At 37.2% G+C, this 18,243-nt stretch overlaps 2 protein-coding genes across 2 annotated transcripts; both read right to left on the reverse strand.

The window, feature by feature from the left end:
• Positions 1–487: 487 nt before the first annotated feature.
• Positions 488–6,670, reverse strand: slc13a1 (solute carrier family 13 member 1). Its single transcript, XM_084397308.1, has 15 exons — positions 6,577–6,670; positions 6,141–6,269; positions 5,871–6,007; positions 5,584–5,771; positions 5,440–5,479; positions 5,306–5,354; positions 5,060–5,217; positions 4,802–4,921; positions 4,228–4,323; positions 3,346–3,447; positions 3,113–3,207; positions 2,912–3,006; positions 1,963–2,124; positions 1,733–1,870; positions 488–1,620 (listed from the first exon to the last, which is right to left on the reverse strand). Exons 1-15 carry the CDS (start codon positions 6,667–6,669, stop codon positions 1,486–1,488), a joined length of 1,737 nt encoding a protein of 578 aa, XP_084253434.1. The 5' UTR covers position 6,670; the 3' UTR covers positions 488–1,485.
• Positions 6,671–9,375: 2,705 nt separating this feature from the next.
• iqub (IQ motif and ubiquitin domain containing) lies at positions 9,376–18,113 on the reverse strand (the record flags this gene model as incomplete). Its single annotated transcript, XM_084397652.1, has 12 exons — positions 17,834–18,113; positions 16,739–16,873; positions 16,473–16,640; positions 16,223–16,398; positions 14,909–15,064; positions 14,605–14,815; positions 13,410–13,585; positions 12,831–13,001; positions 12,566–12,742; positions 11,883–12,131; positions 10,910–11,095; positions 9,376–9,552 (listed from the first exon to the last, which is right to left on the reverse strand). The coding sequence occupies exons 1-12, from the start codon at positions 18,024–18,026 to the stop codon at positions 9,376–9,378; spliced, it is 2,175 nt and encodes a 724-aa protein (XP_084253778.1). The 5' UTR covers positions 18,027–18,113.
• Positions 18,114–18,243: the final 130 nt, after the last annotated feature.

The raw sequence follows: 18,243 nt of genomic DNA on the forward strand, positions 1-18,243 counted from the left end.
GGTGGTTTACAGAATTAGTTCTCATCACTGCCTCACTTTGAGAACAAATATTAGCCCAAGCCCATTTCGGTGGCACATTAGTGCCTCCTCTTTTGTTTTACATTAGTTCTAAAGTCTTATATGTTTTTAATAAGACATTATTTTATTAAAATAGATACTTTCAGAGCTGTTTTCTGTGTATGCGCATTACTTATCTTCAAACAGCCTCCACTGCAGATATGCATAAATAGATGATCTGTAACCTCATTTCATCTACAAGCTAATCTGCCTCTTGAATCTCTTTGATAAGGCTGCCACCCTGACTAGATTTATCAAAACATTTAATTTGGGGATTCAGTAATTAGAGATGAGACAATCCACTCAAAACATACAATTTTACAAAGCATTGTTTTTTAAAATCAGTATGAAGTCCCGCTAGAACATGATGACTATGAATGGTTCTGGTTGTATATTATTTAAATGTTGTTGTTTTTTCTTGAAAAACAGTGAAGCACATGTCCACTCCAGACTGACTTGACTTTGTGTTGTGTCCACATGGACTCATATTGACGTATAATTCTTAAATTCTCAAAGAACACACAGACAAAAAGTAACTGTCTCAGTTTTAGTCGTAACAAGAAACATCTCACAAGGAGCACATATGAACAATAGATGTTAACCAAAATCAACGCCGAGTTTCCATTCAAAGTGCAGCATTCTGTGAGGTGAATTTGAAAATAGTATTGAAACAAAATATGTCTTTGTTATCTGAACAAAAAAAAAAAAAAAAAAACTATTGAATACTCTGACTGATGCCCTTAAAACTCAACAGGAGCAAAAGCTAAAAATGGCCACTTTTTTGATAGTAACTTTTATAACTGTGATAAGTCAGTGTCTAAAGTTGAACATGAGATTTTGTCTGTTATTTTCTCCTTTACTCCATCCTTTGTTCACAATGTAATTTCAACATTCTACTTATACAGTTCACTTATCTGTATATATGTACATGCTAGAGTATAACAAAAATATACAATCATGTATAACATTAAGTGCTATGTTAACCGACGGGACTAACCCTGTCACACAAATTCTTCTTAGAGTTTAAGAAATATTTTTAATATAATACATTTTGTATAAACATTGCACTGTTTAATTGTGCACATACATTGTTCACCAAAGCATCCTGTTTTAAACAGCGTTTACTATTCTCTTTGAACCCCTCAAAAGAATAAATGGCAAAAGGAATTACAAATTTGACACAATGATCATAAAGATTAATAAAACTACTTATAATACAAAAATATATAAACAATGACGTTCAAACCGAACATCTCCTGGAACCCAAAGCATTCAGTCTGTTGTAAGCTGGTTCTTGTCCAAGTGATCCAAACAAGGAAACCATTTGGACTGTGGAAGTTGCCCTGTCAACAATTCAGCCAACTGTGAGGGATCCCATGTAACTTTATAACTAAACTGTCCACAAGTCTATGATTTTCACATTGATGGTCATACTCCAGTGCTGTTTACCACTGGTGCCCAGTCTGGGTAGGTGTCCAGGTTAAGCAGAGGTGTTGCCCATGTTGTGAGGGCTAATATGACTGTAAGAATGCCTATAACGTTTAAGCCCAGCCCTGCCTTTACCTATAGTGACAAGGAAACCATTCAAAGCTTAGTTACTGTATACAAGTATTTACCTTTGATACATTATGAAATCTACAATGCAAATTACAAGAACGAAATCCTAGGGACTCACCATGTCCATGCTTGTAAGATGACCGTATGTGAAGACAATGGCATTAGGAGGATTAGAAACCGGAAGCAGGAACGAAAAGGACACACACAGGGCCGAGGGAACCAGCATGTACAGAGGGTTGACTCCAATTGCCTCAGCCTGACAAAAATCATTTGTGATGAGAATAGCCCAAAAAAGTGACATTAAAAGGAACATTCATTATATTTTACATATATTGAAATAACACGTACCAAGGGGCCCAGTATTGGCAAAAAGATTGTGGTTGTGGCAGCATTGCTGGCCACCTCTGTGATAGAGGTAACAATAAGGCAGGCAATGGTGACAGTAGCTAAAGGAGGAAGGCTTCCCAAGGGAGTCAGCAATTCAGCAACCCAAGACGATAAACCAGAAATCTGTCGGATGAAAAATAAAGGAAAATTGTCAGATCATCTTTGAAAGGTGAGTGAAAGTGTCCAACCAAGATATTCATGAACTTCGATAAATGTAATGTACCAACATCTCTTTGTATGCTTGTCAACAGAGTATGGATTCGTAATTTAGCTGTTTGTCAAGATATGGCATCCAGACAGCCTGATATTGCATATGGAGAATGCAGCACAGTAGTCACCCTTTCTGCTTTGAACATTTTAAAGACTGGACTTGCCATGACATTTGGATGTCTGTATCGAAACAGCGCTGGAGCCTTGATGATAAGACCCCACCCCAGCCCACCTACACCAGGAGAATATTAAGAAGTAGACGCTCTTGTTTCCAGTTTTTGCGACTGACATGAAGGAGCCGTTATGCTGAAACGACGTGCTTCAGTGCCAGTCTTATAATGGAGGCATGTAATTAGCTTAAATGGAACGTCAAAGCAGACAGAGTGACACAGTAAAATTGTTGTTCTCCTCACGACGATAATGGGCTGCACGCTGTTACGAGGCTTTGATGTGATCTGTCTTTTCATTTATTTCTTCTACAAGGAAATTAATGTTTTAAAATTATGAGTAAAGGTAGCAATTGAGCTGTCCAAGCCTGTCCAAAGCCACCAGTGAATTAGACTGGCCTGTTTAATTGAATCCAGGTCTGTAAAAAGGACCAGTAATTGATTCATCTATTAATGCGGTCTTGCACTTTTATATTCATTTCTCTTTTTTCTCCTACAGATATAGTTGAGTTTCCATTAAATCATGATCCTACCTTTGTTCCTTCAGCCAAAGCAAAACCGCCACCCACGAGCAGACTGATCTCCCATGGCATACAGGCCTGGAAGTCCTTCCACGTTATCAAGGCCTCTGTCACAGGGATCGACAACGTCAATCAGAAACAAAGCTGCTAACAGTGAGCCTCTAATCATTTGAAGGTTTTCACACATGCACAAAAGAAATGAGTAAGCCGTACCATAGTTATCTGCTTTTAGTCTGTGTGCAGGGATGATGAAGAACATGAAACCCAGCAACAGCGCTACAGTGGCATCCGTAGCGTAACCTGGTTGACTGAAGAAATAACAACATACAAAGGATAAATAAGAAGTCTAAAGACAAGTTTTGAAGATGATGATGATGACTTCTGAAGTGCAGCAGTTTTCTGTACATCTACATCAAAAAAACGTTGAAAAATATGAATACACTCACTCAGAGAACAGTGATGACCAGCCTGGCATGAAACCTGGGTTTCTCGTAAACCATAATATTGCCATCAGAATAAAGATGATCAAGGTGATAATCTCCTGGGAGCTGGATCAGAAGAGAAACAGTGATATAGAGAAAGGGTCAGCAATTCAAGCATTTCATTGTCAAACAATCCACACTCATTTAGGGAATAATGGCCAATTGTTCTATGAACCATTTTTAAAGGTGTCAACTGCATGATGCCTAGTGTATTAAAAGTTGTGTGGTGTATTCCTGTTTTAAAGGGGTCCTATTATGCCCTTTTACGAAGTCTTGATTTTGTTTTTGGAGTGTACTCTGTTTTCATGCTTGATTGTTCAAAAACATTATTTTTCATGTATTTTACATTATCACAGCACCTCTATCCCCAGTCTGGCAATCTGTTCTTGATTCTGTTAAATAAAATATCTCCCTTTTGTGTGGACTTTTGAGCTTTGTAACCTTGCAAATCTTTTTTATGCTCAAACTGCAACATTACACACTAACTAAAGTTGAAAAACTGAGAAAGCATAATAGGACCGCTTTAAGAAGAAATAACCTATGATAATAAAAAAATAAAAATAAAGATATAATCAGGTCTCGGAATCCTTCAAACCTTGCCAAAATGGCACACTCTGACATGTTAACACATAATGCATAATGCACATTAACATTTAAAGGTAAGTGTTACTGTAGGAATAGGTCTCCCACTGTTCAGGGGGAAAAACTACCCCAAAAACATGCCATTGAGCAATACATGGGGATAAATACAATTTTTTTTTTTTTTTTTATATATTTGTGAAAAAATAAGTCAGTTTTACACTTTTAAGAGCCTTTTAAAAAAATATATAAAAGTAGAGTTCCAACCTTATGGGCCCCAGTGAGTTGTACTGATCCAGAAGCAGTTTGGCAGTGTTTTTTTCCCTTTCGGATCGCTGTCTGGAGCACAGACTGGCACGAAAGCTAGGGATGAATGGAGAAGCAGATATACTTTTATTGTTCGGTTCATTCACTGCCATTTCAATGCATACATGCATACATCGATGAGTAGACGAATTGACTGAAATCTCTGTATATGACAAAAAAATCCATTCAAACTACACATGCAAACAATCACATCTCTGTCGTGACGCCATGCGTCCATGTTCTGTGAGTGATTCTAAGAAGAAAATCTCGGCAGTTGTGAGATGAAAAAGTCTGCTCAATGAAACATGATTATCCGAGAGCGATGAGATCGGGAGGCTGTGAGTGAGACTCAGAGCAGGATGAAGAAGATTGAAGACACGTAGATGAAGCTGAAGTGGCGAGGTGGGAAAAATGCAAATGGCAGCGTGATCTGAAATGATGAATTTAAATGAAATCTTGAAATAAACAGTAAAAATGAGGGACAGAGGGGGGTCAGGGAACGACTTATTGAATAGAAGACATTACGATCACTCACTTGGAACCAAGGAACATCCAATGCAGGAATATCCATGACAAAATCAGCATTATTATGCAGATGGGAAGACAAAGCACGAACCAGTTTCCAAAATTAATGATGGTGCATTCTGGGTAGTACCTGAGGAAGGTCATGAGCATGCTGAGTTTAGATGGATAGACTGACCAAATCAGATAATATAGTAGAAATAATGGGACCAATATACATTAATACTAATACAGTTGTACACATCAGTTTAAAGGTAAGTACTGAACTCACTGATAGATGTATTCAGCAAAGATGAGGTTTGTGGATGTTCCTGATAATGTGGTCAGCCCCCCAATTGATGAAGAGTAGGCAATGCAAAGTGACAATCCTTTGCACATCATGTGATCTTCACGGGTCCTGTACTTCACACTATACGGTGGAGTTGGTGCCTAAAATATTGAGAAATACCATTTTATATTAAGGTAAGGAGAAGGATTTTGTGGGTTTTTTTAATGTGAGAGTGTGTGCTTTACTGACCTTAACAGTTTCTGGTTCTTCAGGTGGCTCCGTAATACCTGCTTCAATGCTATATGAGAGCCAAAAAAAATCTCATTCAGTCTTAAAATAAATTTTCTGTTTTATTGTTTTTTGATAATTTTATACATGTTTACCTTTTCCTCTTCTCAGACTGGTCACACTGGGCCTCAATATCTGAAAACATATGTTTAATGTCAAATGTTGCCCTTGTAGCTAGAACGTTAAAGGTTAAAATGATAATTTATTACTCAAGTTAAATGAAAGCTGCACCAGCTTACCTTCAAGCTGTAGAGCAGGGTTGGAGATGCCACTTAACGCCCCCTTGTGGTCTTTGTTGGCCTCTTCATTTGCATTCAAAACCTGCTGGATCACTGCCTCCACAATTGGCATTACCATTGCCACAGTTGAGGTGTTGCTCAACCACATGGAGAGGAAAGCACAGCCAAGCATGAACCCCAGCATCAACCTGTGAAACACATTTCACAGTAAACAAGCTGTGTTTGGAACGGATCCTCCTATAAATCATCACAACATTCCACATATCTAAATAAAATAAAAGTCTTACATGCCAGGGTTGACTCCAAGCGCAGTCACCAATCTGAGGGCAATTCTCTGGTGAAGACCCCATTTCTCAATGGCTGTTGCTAGACAGATGATCCCAAGAAGCAACAAGTGGAAGTCTTTGAAATATACAGATGCAACCTAAAGAAAAATGGCCGGTCAATGACATCTTGTGTTTGCAGTAATTATCCACATTAGTAGTCCAGAAATATTGCAGTAAGGTTTCCATGAGATTGTTTTCCAAGAGTAAAGCAACTTGCTCAGGAAGGTGTACCTCGGCGGACTTCATGAGCCCAAAAAGAGGGAAAAGCAGCGCGGGGAGAAGTGCCGTCACAGACAGAGGCAAGACCTCCGTCATCCAGTACACAGCCATTAATATCAGGACGTACGCACATTCTGCTTCCTAGTGGACATGAGATCAGTTTTTATATCCATTCAGAAGATAAACAGACAAATGTCTATCAAATGTCTTTTTGTAAAAAATAGCTTTTGTTTGAAAGTGATGTGAGAGAAAAAGACAGTTATTTGTAAAGACATTTCAAAGGCAAAAAGGATGTGCAAAAGTATTTCAGAAAACATGCAATGTAATGTAATAAGAAAAGACAAGCTTTGTTTCATTATTCTTACTTCATTACATTATCCTCATTCAGAGCTGAACATATAGAGAAAGTCTCATGTGATTGTCACATACGTGTTCAAGCATGTCTAACCTTTGTTTTGATGACCAGTGGCAGCGGTAGCAATGCCAATGGTGTGCTGATGATGATTAGGGGTTTCACGAAGCTCCAAGAAAGCCGCCTCATTCTGTGACTGAAACGGAGTCAACTAAGGGACTTTGTCTTATGCTGGCCTTTAAATAATGTGCCGCTGATTAATCTTTGCCCTGGTGCCATCCGCATCCCCTGTTACTGGTCCATTCCGGTCATGTCATAAAGCCTTATGGCCATGGAGATTAAGCTTTGCGATTAGACTCCTGCCAGTCAGCTCATGCAAGTCCCTCCTAACCTGATCCATGTATATTTACATTTTATGACCAAAGTTAACAACAAATTTGCATATGAGATTATAAAAGCAAGACCATTATAAACACACAGTAAACCCACTGACACGAGACACTGCCACAGACAATGACCTGGAATTCACACCTTTTTCTCCTAACTGCAAACGTCATCACCGTTTCCCATATTGGGCCCTAATCTGGCGCCGCACTGTGGTATGTTAACAACAACCTGGGAGACTTCATAAACACAAACTCTCAGAAATCACACAGCAGGCGATAATCTGTACTGGAGTTTGTTTCCAAAGAATTCAAAGTTGATCTCTGGGAAACATAAAAGAAAAAAAGAAAAGAAAAATACATTAAAATGAAAAGAAATATGTAAACTCTTGTCTCTTTCAAGCTTTTACTGTAATACTTGCAATTTGTATGAAAGCCCATTTCTGACTTGCAGTAAAAAAATATTAAATAAATAAAACATTATTTACAATTTCTCATAATTTTGACTTTACACTCAAAATCTCACAATTGTTACTGACGATTGCGATTTTGTACCTTACAGTTGCAATTATTTCTCATAATTACGAATTTATATCTCGTAATTGCGACTCTCGCAATAAGTTTAGTTCTAAACAATTCCGACTAGTTGTGACTATTTATGTATAATCATGACTTTTCACATTTGCAAAAGTTCAACAACTTTGCAACTTTATTTCTTACATATTTAATCTTTATCTCACAATTGCCTATTTATTCTTAACTGAGGCAGAAAAAAAGCTTTCCATAACTTTGTGAATCATATAATGTAAAATGTGCCAATGGAAAACTTGAAAATCCAGTGGAAAAAGTCACAAGGAGCTGGCCTATGACCATTTGTAATGTCAAATCTGTCTGAAGGTGTCGAGGTTAGTTGATGCTTGTTGAAGTTATGACTTCATGACCTCCTTTATTGTCATTTCACAGTCAGGATTACCAAGGATCTGAAATGCGAAATGGTGTTTCCTTGAAACATCATTGGATAACTTGGGCTCAGTGGTTTTACAGAACACTCTCTTTATCCCTTGTGCTATTACACATTAATCGCAATCCTCAAGCTTTCTCAAGGAACAAACAAAACAGCTCTATCAGAGATTACATAAAACTCCACTAATTAGTTATCAATATGAGCATTATAAAGATCAAAAGCCTTTTCCACTGTCCAAAGATTACAAAAGATTGCACAATACTGCTGTGAAAAATAATGTAGAAAATCTTGACTTACCTTTGACTTACTTTATTCATACACAGACAACTTAAGCGAAAAGATCGAACAATAACCTAACAACCTCCTGTTGCTCTAAGAGCCTGCCCAGCTTTTCCATAATACCTTCATTTCAGCAAACAAAAGTTTTTATTTTTGTTAAAGCAGGATAACAGTAAGCATTACAGTTTTTAAAAGAAAAATGCTGATATTCCTCTTATTCAATAACAAAAAAAGTTATTTGATCTCTGATGTTCTTTCATCTGCATCACTACAACCGATCAACAACAAATGCATCTTTTAGTCCTATTTGCCAACTTGTTTTTTCTCATTTATCCTCTACTACTCTATTAGCTGCCTTTTGTTATCAGTTCTGTCTAGTTTTGAAGTTTGATTGAGTATTGTTCCTTACAGGATCACAGAATGACAGAGATAGGGTTTGTGACTGTGCCAGTTGCCAAAGAACATGATAAACCAAAAGTCTAATAAAAACAGTTTTATTAAGCTCATCTTATAAACTCACGTCATGGAGGGACAGAAATATAACTCAAACCTTTCCTCACTAGTCGTTCTTTTTAGCCGTTAGGTCCTGTGGTGCTGGTGGTCTCATTCCCATTTGTTCAAAAGGAAACGCAGGAGGAGGTTCTTGACCTTTTCCTATAATTGCAGATCTTAGATTGCTCACCTCCTGATTAGATCTAGGCTATATATCATTTGCAAAGGCCTAATTAAAACCTTTTGAACTTGAGCTTTTTAGGCTTTCAAAGTGTTCCTGGAAATAATGTTTCGATTCATTCTTGTGTGGCATTATGGAGTAATCATGGAGGGATTTTACTTTTTTTTTAACGATTTTACGATCTGTCTGATCTCCCTTTTATATGCAGCTTTTGTACTCAAGTTTAACACTGGAAAACATGCTAATGCTGCATTTTTCACAGGATTGTAGTGTGGATTGTTTTACCACACTAAAACACACTACCACACAGGATTGTTTTACAAAATACCAAAGAAGTTATCAAAAATCATAAAACTCCTTGCTCAAGTACTGCCAAATGATAGCTAATTAACATTAATGAATGATCCTAATGAATGGAAAACAAAACGGAGAGAGGCCCAAATGGCAAATGGCCCAGCAACTCCCGGTTTTAATTACCATATAAGATATTCAAATTCGATAAATTATCTTGAGGAAGAACGCTTAAACTGTCTGAAGTAGAGAAACAGTGAAGCTGCAGATGTCCCTGAGCACCCCACAGGATTGTGGGTAGCCTCTTAGCGATTCTGCTTGGTGGCCTCGGTGATGGGCTTGGAGACCAGCAGTTTGCCGAGGGCACCAGGCTGAATCTCGGCATTGTGCAGACATTCGGCCATCGCAGGTATCTGAGAGAAGTACTTCCTGGCCAGCGTGTGTTTCTGCTTGACATTACGGATAACTACCACATCGTATGCCTGCAAGTGAAAACAGCAGGCATTTGTATGGTGGGACTAATAGGTTTGCGTTCAAGTGGTGGCAGAGACAAATGTGTTCTGTACATGCATTACATGTAAACACCATCTCTAAAATGGAGCTTTGACTGGTGTACAGTGAATAGTCACGATTATAAAGTTTTGGCAGATAAAGTTTAAAGTTTTATTATATATTACAATATTCTGAACAGGTTTTCACTCTGGTCACCTCTAAAAATGTTTTACTCCACTTAGTTTCAATACTTCGATTAGTCTAATAGTTCTTGAAGGGATAGTTCATCCAAAAATAAAAATTCATTAATTAATTACTCACCATCATGTCGTTCCAAACAAATTAGGATATTTTGATGAGAGCTTTCTGTCCCTCCGTTGATACGCAACTACTACGCAACTACCATTTCACAAAGTTCATAAAATGAATCTATACGAATTGAGCGGTTTAGTCCAAGACACTTGATCGCTTTGTATGATGAACAGATTTAATTTAGTCTTTTATTCACATAGAAGCATTGATCAGCGAACATATACAAAAGCTCAACTGAACCTGCTTGACACGCCAGAGCAAACCTACCACGAGAATGAACCTCATTGGTTCTTGCTGAAGCTTAAACGTGCTGCGTAACGCGAGAATGAACCTCATTGGTTCTTGCTGAAGCTCAAACGTGCTGCGTAACACGAGAATTAACCTCATTGGTTCTTACTGAAGCTCAAACGTGCTTCGTAACATGAGAATAAACCTCATTGGTTCTTACTGAAGCTCAAACGTGCTGCGTAACGCGAGAATGAACCTCATTGGTTCTTGCTGAAGCTCAAACATGCTTCGTAACGCGAGAATGAACCTCATTGGTTCTTGCTGAAGCTCAAACGTGCTGCGTAACGTGAGAATGAACCTCATTGGTTCTTGCTGAAGCTCAAACGTGCTGCGTAACATGTGAATTAAATCAAATTCAAAACTAAATCTAAAAACCTAAATTAAATCTGTTCATCATATAAAGCGATCGTGTCTCTTCAGAAAATGTGGACTAAACCGCTCAATTCATATGGATTAGTTTTACTATCTCTTTATGAAACTTTTTAAGCGTCAAAAAGTGTGTAGCTGTCTATGGAGAGACAGAAAGCTCTCAAATTTCATAAAAAATATCTTCATTTGTGTTCTGAAGATGAACGAAAGGCTTACGGGTTTGGAACGACATGAGGGTGAGTTAATAAGGACAGATTTTTCATTTTTGGGTGAACTAACCCTTTAAATATCTGCTATTATATTATTTACTGAGTTGCGGTTTGACGTTTAATCATTCTAAGTGTGAAAGACATTCAAAAGCAGTTGTAGCCGCAGTACCTTCTCGATGTTCTCCAGTTTCAAATGTGCAGCGGCCTCTTCGTTCGTGAGGAGGATGCAGTTCCATGGGCTCCAGTCCAAATGCTTCTCCCAGCGCACCAGCATTAAATCATGAAGGTCTTTCCAGCCGCTCAAAGCGGACTGAGCTCCCCAAAGTACATCCACCAGGTACCGAAGGTCCTGCTCCTAATGAGGACAGTAAATGTCTTGAGCAAAGCATTAACTTGGTGTTCCATTCATTTTAATCTATTCTATTAAAGGTGGACTAAGCAATTGTTTCTCGCATTTTCCACCAAAAAATGTACATTCCACAGATATTTAAAAAATTCATGCAGACTCACATGAGATAAACTTAAAGGCCAGTTTACACCAAGGACGATAACTATAAAGATAACGATAAAGTTATAAAAATCATTGTTAACATTAGAGAATAGCAGAGTCCACACCACAGCTATAACGATTACAGCACAGAGAAACTGAATCACTTTCAGAACGATTTTCTCCAGCTGATGAACGATAAAAACATTGACAGCCAATCAGAAAACATCCAGCTGTAACAAGCTCGAGCATTTTAAGTAACAGACAAACATGCGCTTAGACTAAACAGAACAATATCATCCACTGGTGTGGAGGCTAATATAGTTATCAATATAGTTATCTTTATAGTTGTCGTTCTTGGTGTGAACAGGCTTTTAGTCAAGGGTGGTCCTTCCTTTTGGTGGCCATGTTGAAATCACAAGACCAACATGTTTTTTTGACAAGTTAATAAGCAAAAACGTCACACATCCACACTAGTAGGAGTCAAGTCATGTATTATTTGTTTATGTAGACTAATTTCAGTGCGCAAAACATAAATGTGAAACTACTTACTCCACCTTTAAAACTACTGATTTCACTGGTGCAGGTTTTACGGAAAACAACCAGCTCTTTCCATGCCCTCAAAATGAATCACCCACACATGCATGAACTTTACCTGCAGCAGGTAAGTGATTTTGGCATCTGGGCTGCACTCGGCCTCAGTGTCACGCAAGCATCTGAGAATGTTCTTGTAAAGAGAGAAGTCTTCTCTTTGACGGGCTTTATTGTCTAACTCCATACAACGGTGACAGAGGCCGACTGTAGATGCGTTAGTATTCAGAGCGAAGTCAGTGCATGACTGATACTCATTACAGCCACGACACAAATAGATGTTCTTTTTCAGGTCGGCAGGATCCTGAGGCACCTGTGGAGAACAGGGTAAATATTAGAGTTGTTTCAAAGAGTGAGAAAACCAACCAAAACTCAAGTTGTATTTCAGTATCTTGAGAAATGGAAGTGATGTTACAGCTAATCTCATATTAACTTTGAAGTACTTTAGCCAAGGGTTGTAGTCGAAACCAGCTTATTCGAATCCAAGTTTAGACCAAGACTAGAAAAGGGTGACCATGAAAATATGGTCTGAGGACCAAGACTATGAAAATATTATCGTAGACTTGGACTCGAGGACCTAGACCAAGACCAACACCATACAAAATATGGTCTCTGACTCAAGGATGACCATGACACATGAAAATATGGTCTTGATGTTGTCATAGACATGGGAGCATGTGGACATGGTCTTGACTCAGACTCGAATGAGTTAGTCTCGACAACAACACAGTTTTATTAGTCACATACCCGTAGAAGTTTGGACACCTGAGGGTTGAACGGAGGGGTTTTGATGTACTGGAGGAAGAGGGTTGATATCCTCTTTCTCAACCCATCCAGATTGCTCTTTTTCACACCCCTCATCAACAGGTCCATCTCCCTGTCAATCAAGTCCACTATGTCCTGTGTTAGCTTGCATTTATGTTCCTGTTCACAAGTACATTTTAAAAATTAGATGAGCAAATATACGTGTTTATATTTTGTCCATATTTTGGACGACAGATCTGGAACTGGCCTTCACAGTGTGTTTGAGAGTGAGTAGCACATCCAGACGTTCGTCCTTTGTGAATTGAGCCTGTGTGACGCTACTGTACAGGTCTCGCAGCTCCTTGGCTCTGATGGTGAACTGGGTGTCCATTTGTGTCACCTTCCCGTCAAATGCACGCCATCTCTTTGGCTCTGCAGACTGAAGAGAAGTCAAAAACAAACATCTTTAAAATTTTGTCAATTGTGTTTTGCATTTAGGAGGATGCTAGGACATTAGATTAAAGAAAATGTTCTCTCTCTCTCTCTCTCTCTATAATGATTTAAAATGATTAAAATCATTTTATTACACTGATATTTCTAATGGACCAACATTAAGTTCAATGCACACAAAGTTATGAAACAACAATGTTCAAAATACTAAACCAAATGAATCTTCTGCCACCTAGATTTACTGAAAGTAATATTATAACAGTTATTGTGTGCTCTATTTGGTTCCAAATCAAATAGACATATTTAATCATTCTTGCACTGTAACCAAACAAAGGTTTTGCTCTAAAACAATACAGCATGTTCATGATGCAACAGCCGATTAGCAAAAGATTGGCACCTTGTTGAGGAAGGCTTGTATGGCCTTATCCTGGTTCCTCATGCCGGCAGCCATTCTGTGCTGTTCTATGGAGGAGATGAACTGGGTCTCTTGCTCCAGTAGAGCGCACAGCGCTGCCTTTCTCTCCGCACCAGATAAGGTGACATTGATGCGTTCCACTTCCTCTATCCTCCATTCTGACATACAGAGATGAAGAATAAGGACCATCACACTGACTTACATCCAAATCACTGCACACATTACAACACATACCTCCATATCCACACATATATCATAGCAACTACGATGTAGTCAACTTCAATGTATTTTTAAACGTTTTAAACCATAAATATCAGCTGATATTATTTAACTCATTTTTCCATCACAGCAGTATTTATGACACAACAATGATCTGAATCACTGTGACAGTGCTAAATTTAACAGATAAACTCAAAAATGAATAAAAAAAAAATAAACCAATACAATACTAATTTATATACACTACTGTTCAAATGTTTGTGAAAGAAATCTCTTATTGTGCTCAAGAAATATTTATTATTATTATCAATGTTGAAAAAAGTAGTGCTACTCAATATTATTTTGTGGAAACCGTGATATATATTTTTTTAGATTCATTGGTGAATTCATTTATTTGAAATAGAAATCTTTTAGAGAAATAATAAATGTCTTTACTGTCACTTTTGATCAATTGAATGCATCCTTTATCATAAATATATTAATTTCTTTCTTTTAAAAAAATCTTTTGAATGAACGGTAGTGTAACAGAGTAAAAAAAAACAAAAAAAAACAGTGATTTAAAAATATTTCACTGAAAAACGAAGACACAGGGACATCTGTGAAGGAACAGAGGTGAATCACTGAATTTATTTTAACCAGTTCATTTGCATGAACCGGCTGAACCCACCAATTGGCTAAAAAGTTGCACATGTAATATAATGTAGCAAAAAGGTTAAAAAAAGAGTTTATTATGAGTCAAATATAAGTCATTTGTATAGGTTCCTGAGAAGTTTGTTTGAGCATCCAGACTAGCCTGACATAGCAACACTGTCTCAACTAATGGCGAGTTTTTGGACTATCTGAATGATCATGGTTTTTTTGCACTTCCATTTGTTGATTCTAGTGGTGCAGAAACCTCTTCACCTTTAAGTTAGTAGCATTGCTGCTTGTAGTAAGCAACAAACACTCACACACTCACTTTTCAAGGCATTATAAAGCAGGTCAAAGTCTCTCTTCGACTCCGGGTTCATCCTGCGGTGATATTCATCTCTGATCTGCAGCTCTTTTTCCTCTTTCTTCCTTCTCTTTTCATTTTCCATCCACGCCAGGTGCTGTTCTTTATCCTGTCTCAATTTGTCTGTGAAACACTTGGCTAGCCAGCGCCTGACATGTGACTGTAGTGTAATGACCTAAGGAAAAACATTTACATGTAAGCATTTGTCCTGAACAGCGAATGCACAGAATGAATGCAATTCTCTCTCAACCCCTTCAAACACACGTACAGCTCTCAGTCTCTTGCTGTGATACTCTTCTGCAGTGATGTAAGTCCCTGGGGCGATGAGCTTGTCCTCCATGTTGGACACATAACAGCCGATTTTGGTCATCTGAGTCGAGGCGTTCCTATAGCACTGCTGATCCTGGTGTTTCAACTCCACCGTCTGTTTAAATGGCAAAGAAAATTAGGGGTGTGTGCAGTCCAAACGGCAACCCAAATTGGTCTAAGATTTGAATCTACACTACCGGTCAAAAGATTTATTCATGTTTTTAGAAGTCTCTTATGCTCACCAAGGCTGCATTTAAAAACAGTAATATTGTGAAATATTATTACCATTTAAAAGAACTGTTTTGTATTTTAATATATTTTAAAAATGTAATTTATTCCTGTGATTCAAAGCTGAATTTTCACCATCATTACTCCAGTCTTCAGTGTCACATGATCCTTCACAAATCATAATATGCTGATTTACTGCTCAAGAAATATTTCCTATTAGTATCAAGGTTGAAAACATTAATTTCTCCACAAATTTTTTACTGACTACAAATGCTTGAATGGTAGTGTTTAATGTCACAGTTATGAAGCATGAATATAACGTGACCACGAGTGTTTTATTGCTTATATTTATTTTGTGAAAAAGACAGAATCATTGGAATATGTATTTGTTACATATGTTTTTACCCCAATTAGAATTTGTCAATAATACTGTGATTTTGGCAAAATATTATATAAATATGATTCTCTAAAAATTAAATTGTCTTGACATTTCAAAGTGATAAATCAATAAAATGTATGGGTATCAACTTTCTCAACAATTACGTCATTTCTAAAAAGATTAACTCCTTGTGTGTCTATGTGTGTGTGTGTGTGTTATAAACAATAACCAATCAATCACTATATCATTATATAAAAAGTATATAAGGTCATATAACAAAATATAAAAAAGGTTAAATCATAAATATTTGTATATACAGCATTACAATACAATATATTTTACAATAATATTATAATACAAAATATTTTTTACATAAAGCCTACATTATATATTTTATATACAAATGTATGTTTAGCCTATTAAATGTGTTATTATAAAATATGTTTATTTTAGGTTTTATTAAATGTTTAGTTAGCTAAATGTTATTTTTATTTATTTTTTTAGCAAATTCATTATGTGCCATCCTTCTGCTAAATTATACAGTTCCTTTAATTTAGCAAAAATAAAAAATGAGGCAAAGAGATGAAAGTTCTGTCCATTTAATGGGTTTTATTACTGCACAAGAAGTCCTTCACTCCATTGTGTAGTGTGTATGTATGCGTGCACCTGTGTGTCCCTGCTGAAGGACTCAATGCTCCTGACAGGCCTCTTCTTGGGCATCGTCTGTACGGCAGCATGATGATACTCAGTTTTGGTCACCGTATGGCGGAATCCTCCCAGAAATGCCTTCCCGCGAGTGGCTCTCTCTATCTCTACCACTACGTCCTGATATGTCTCTGTGTCTTAAAGCCAGAAACTTGTCATAAAAACTTGTCTATCCTCATAATGCCTTAGTCAGCTATAAGTTTGACTGTACCTGTTTGCACTCTGACAGTGATGACATCCGGCATGTTGTACTCCTGCTGTGGTTTGTCTGGTCTCATGGGGTAATTCTCCGGGTCTAGCGAGCTCATCTCAAATTGGACCATCCCATGTGGCTGTACACCAATATCCATCAGCGTCTGGTCATCATCTACACTTTTTTCTAGACAAAAAGTAAAACTAAATTAAAAAGATTCGAGAGACTTTTAATGTGTCCTTTACATCATTGTACAGTCAATTTGACGATCTTTTGTGTCTTACCGTCTAGAGTGATTTGTATGATGTCTAATGGGACCCTCAGCTTGAAGCTGAAGTGTTTTTTCAGATCCAGGATTGAGAGGCCAATAGTGAAGGCCACCGTTATCATGTGCCTCTCTGGCATCAGCAAGATCTTAACTGGAAGAACAATTGCATTAGAATTATAAATATTAAAATGAATATACAAAAAATGTGGTGGTACTATGGAACAGTAATGGTATTTTATGGTAATACCACTTTTTTTTTTTTTTTTACCATAGTACTGAATGATTACCACATTTCAATACCATGGTATTTTGGAATCATTTATATATTAGGCTATTACAGCTTTTATTAAAATTTGGATTTTTATTTTATTTTCTATTCTATTTCAACTTCTTTTTTGGATTTTTTTATCATTTCACTTTATGTTCAAAACAAACTGGTAACATTTTAGGGACCAATTCTCACTATTAACTAGTAGCTTATTCGCTTGCATACAGTATTACTCTATAGGCTGTTTATTAGGACCCTCAAGTTGTTCCAAACATGTAAGAATTTCTTTCTTCTGTTGAACACAAAATAATATATTTTGAAGAATGTTGGTAACCAAATAGTTGATGGGGCCCTAATGACTTCCATATAATTTTCATATTTGGGTGAACTATTCCTTTAATCCTACACCATACCTAGCCTAAACTTAACCCCAACAACAACTACCTTAACTATTAACAATAAGCAGTAAATTAGGAGTTTATTGAGGCAAAAGTCATAGCTAATAGTGAATAAGTGTTCCTCAAACTAAAGTGTGACCAACAAATGTATTTCAGTAAGTTGACAAGGCAACATTTGTAAAAAAAATTTCATCTAATAGTTTTATTTCTGCATTAATTAACTAAATGTTTTTGATGACTAATGATAAGAACCCTAATCCAAGCTACTTCAAAGAATACCAGGGTATTACATTGACATTCATTTTATGGAGCAATATGTCAAAGAAAAACCACAGTATTACTAAGATAACGTTACTCTGCCCACACCGACCATGCTTACCGTAGTAATACCATAGTATTTTTCTAAGTGTATAATACTGGGGTAAAATGCAGAATTATCTTTCACCCGTTGCTGTTGAGTTTCCAACATCACTGGAGGAAATTATCTGGTTGGTTTCGCCTCCTTGTTGGTTTCTGTCGTTTTGACGTCTCTGGTCTTCAGCATCATCATCTTCATCATGAAGGTCAGTCTCTGTCTGAATGACTTCTTGTGACATTCTTTGCTCCGCGGGTTCAGTTTCACTCTCCTGCTCTGACATGACAAATTTCTCACACCTAAACGGTCAAACCTAAAAGTTCAATAAAAGCACGTTGTCCTCTGACAAAGCAATTTGACGGAAAAGTCTTTATTAACGTTTAAAATAAAAGAGTAGAGCTTAGGGTTACAATGACTTGAGTCTGAACAATGTTTGGCCGCTGCTATGGTAACCATAGTCACTGGTTCAATCTCTTGAGCCGACTCTTTTTAACGAGGCG

This window comes from Rutilus rutilus (assembly GCF_951802725.1).
Source record: "Rutilus rutilus genome assembly, chromosome: 23".
NCBI classification, from domain to species: Eukaryota; Metazoa; Chordata; class Actinopteri; order Cypriniformes; family Leuciscidae; genus Rutilus; species Rutilus rutilus.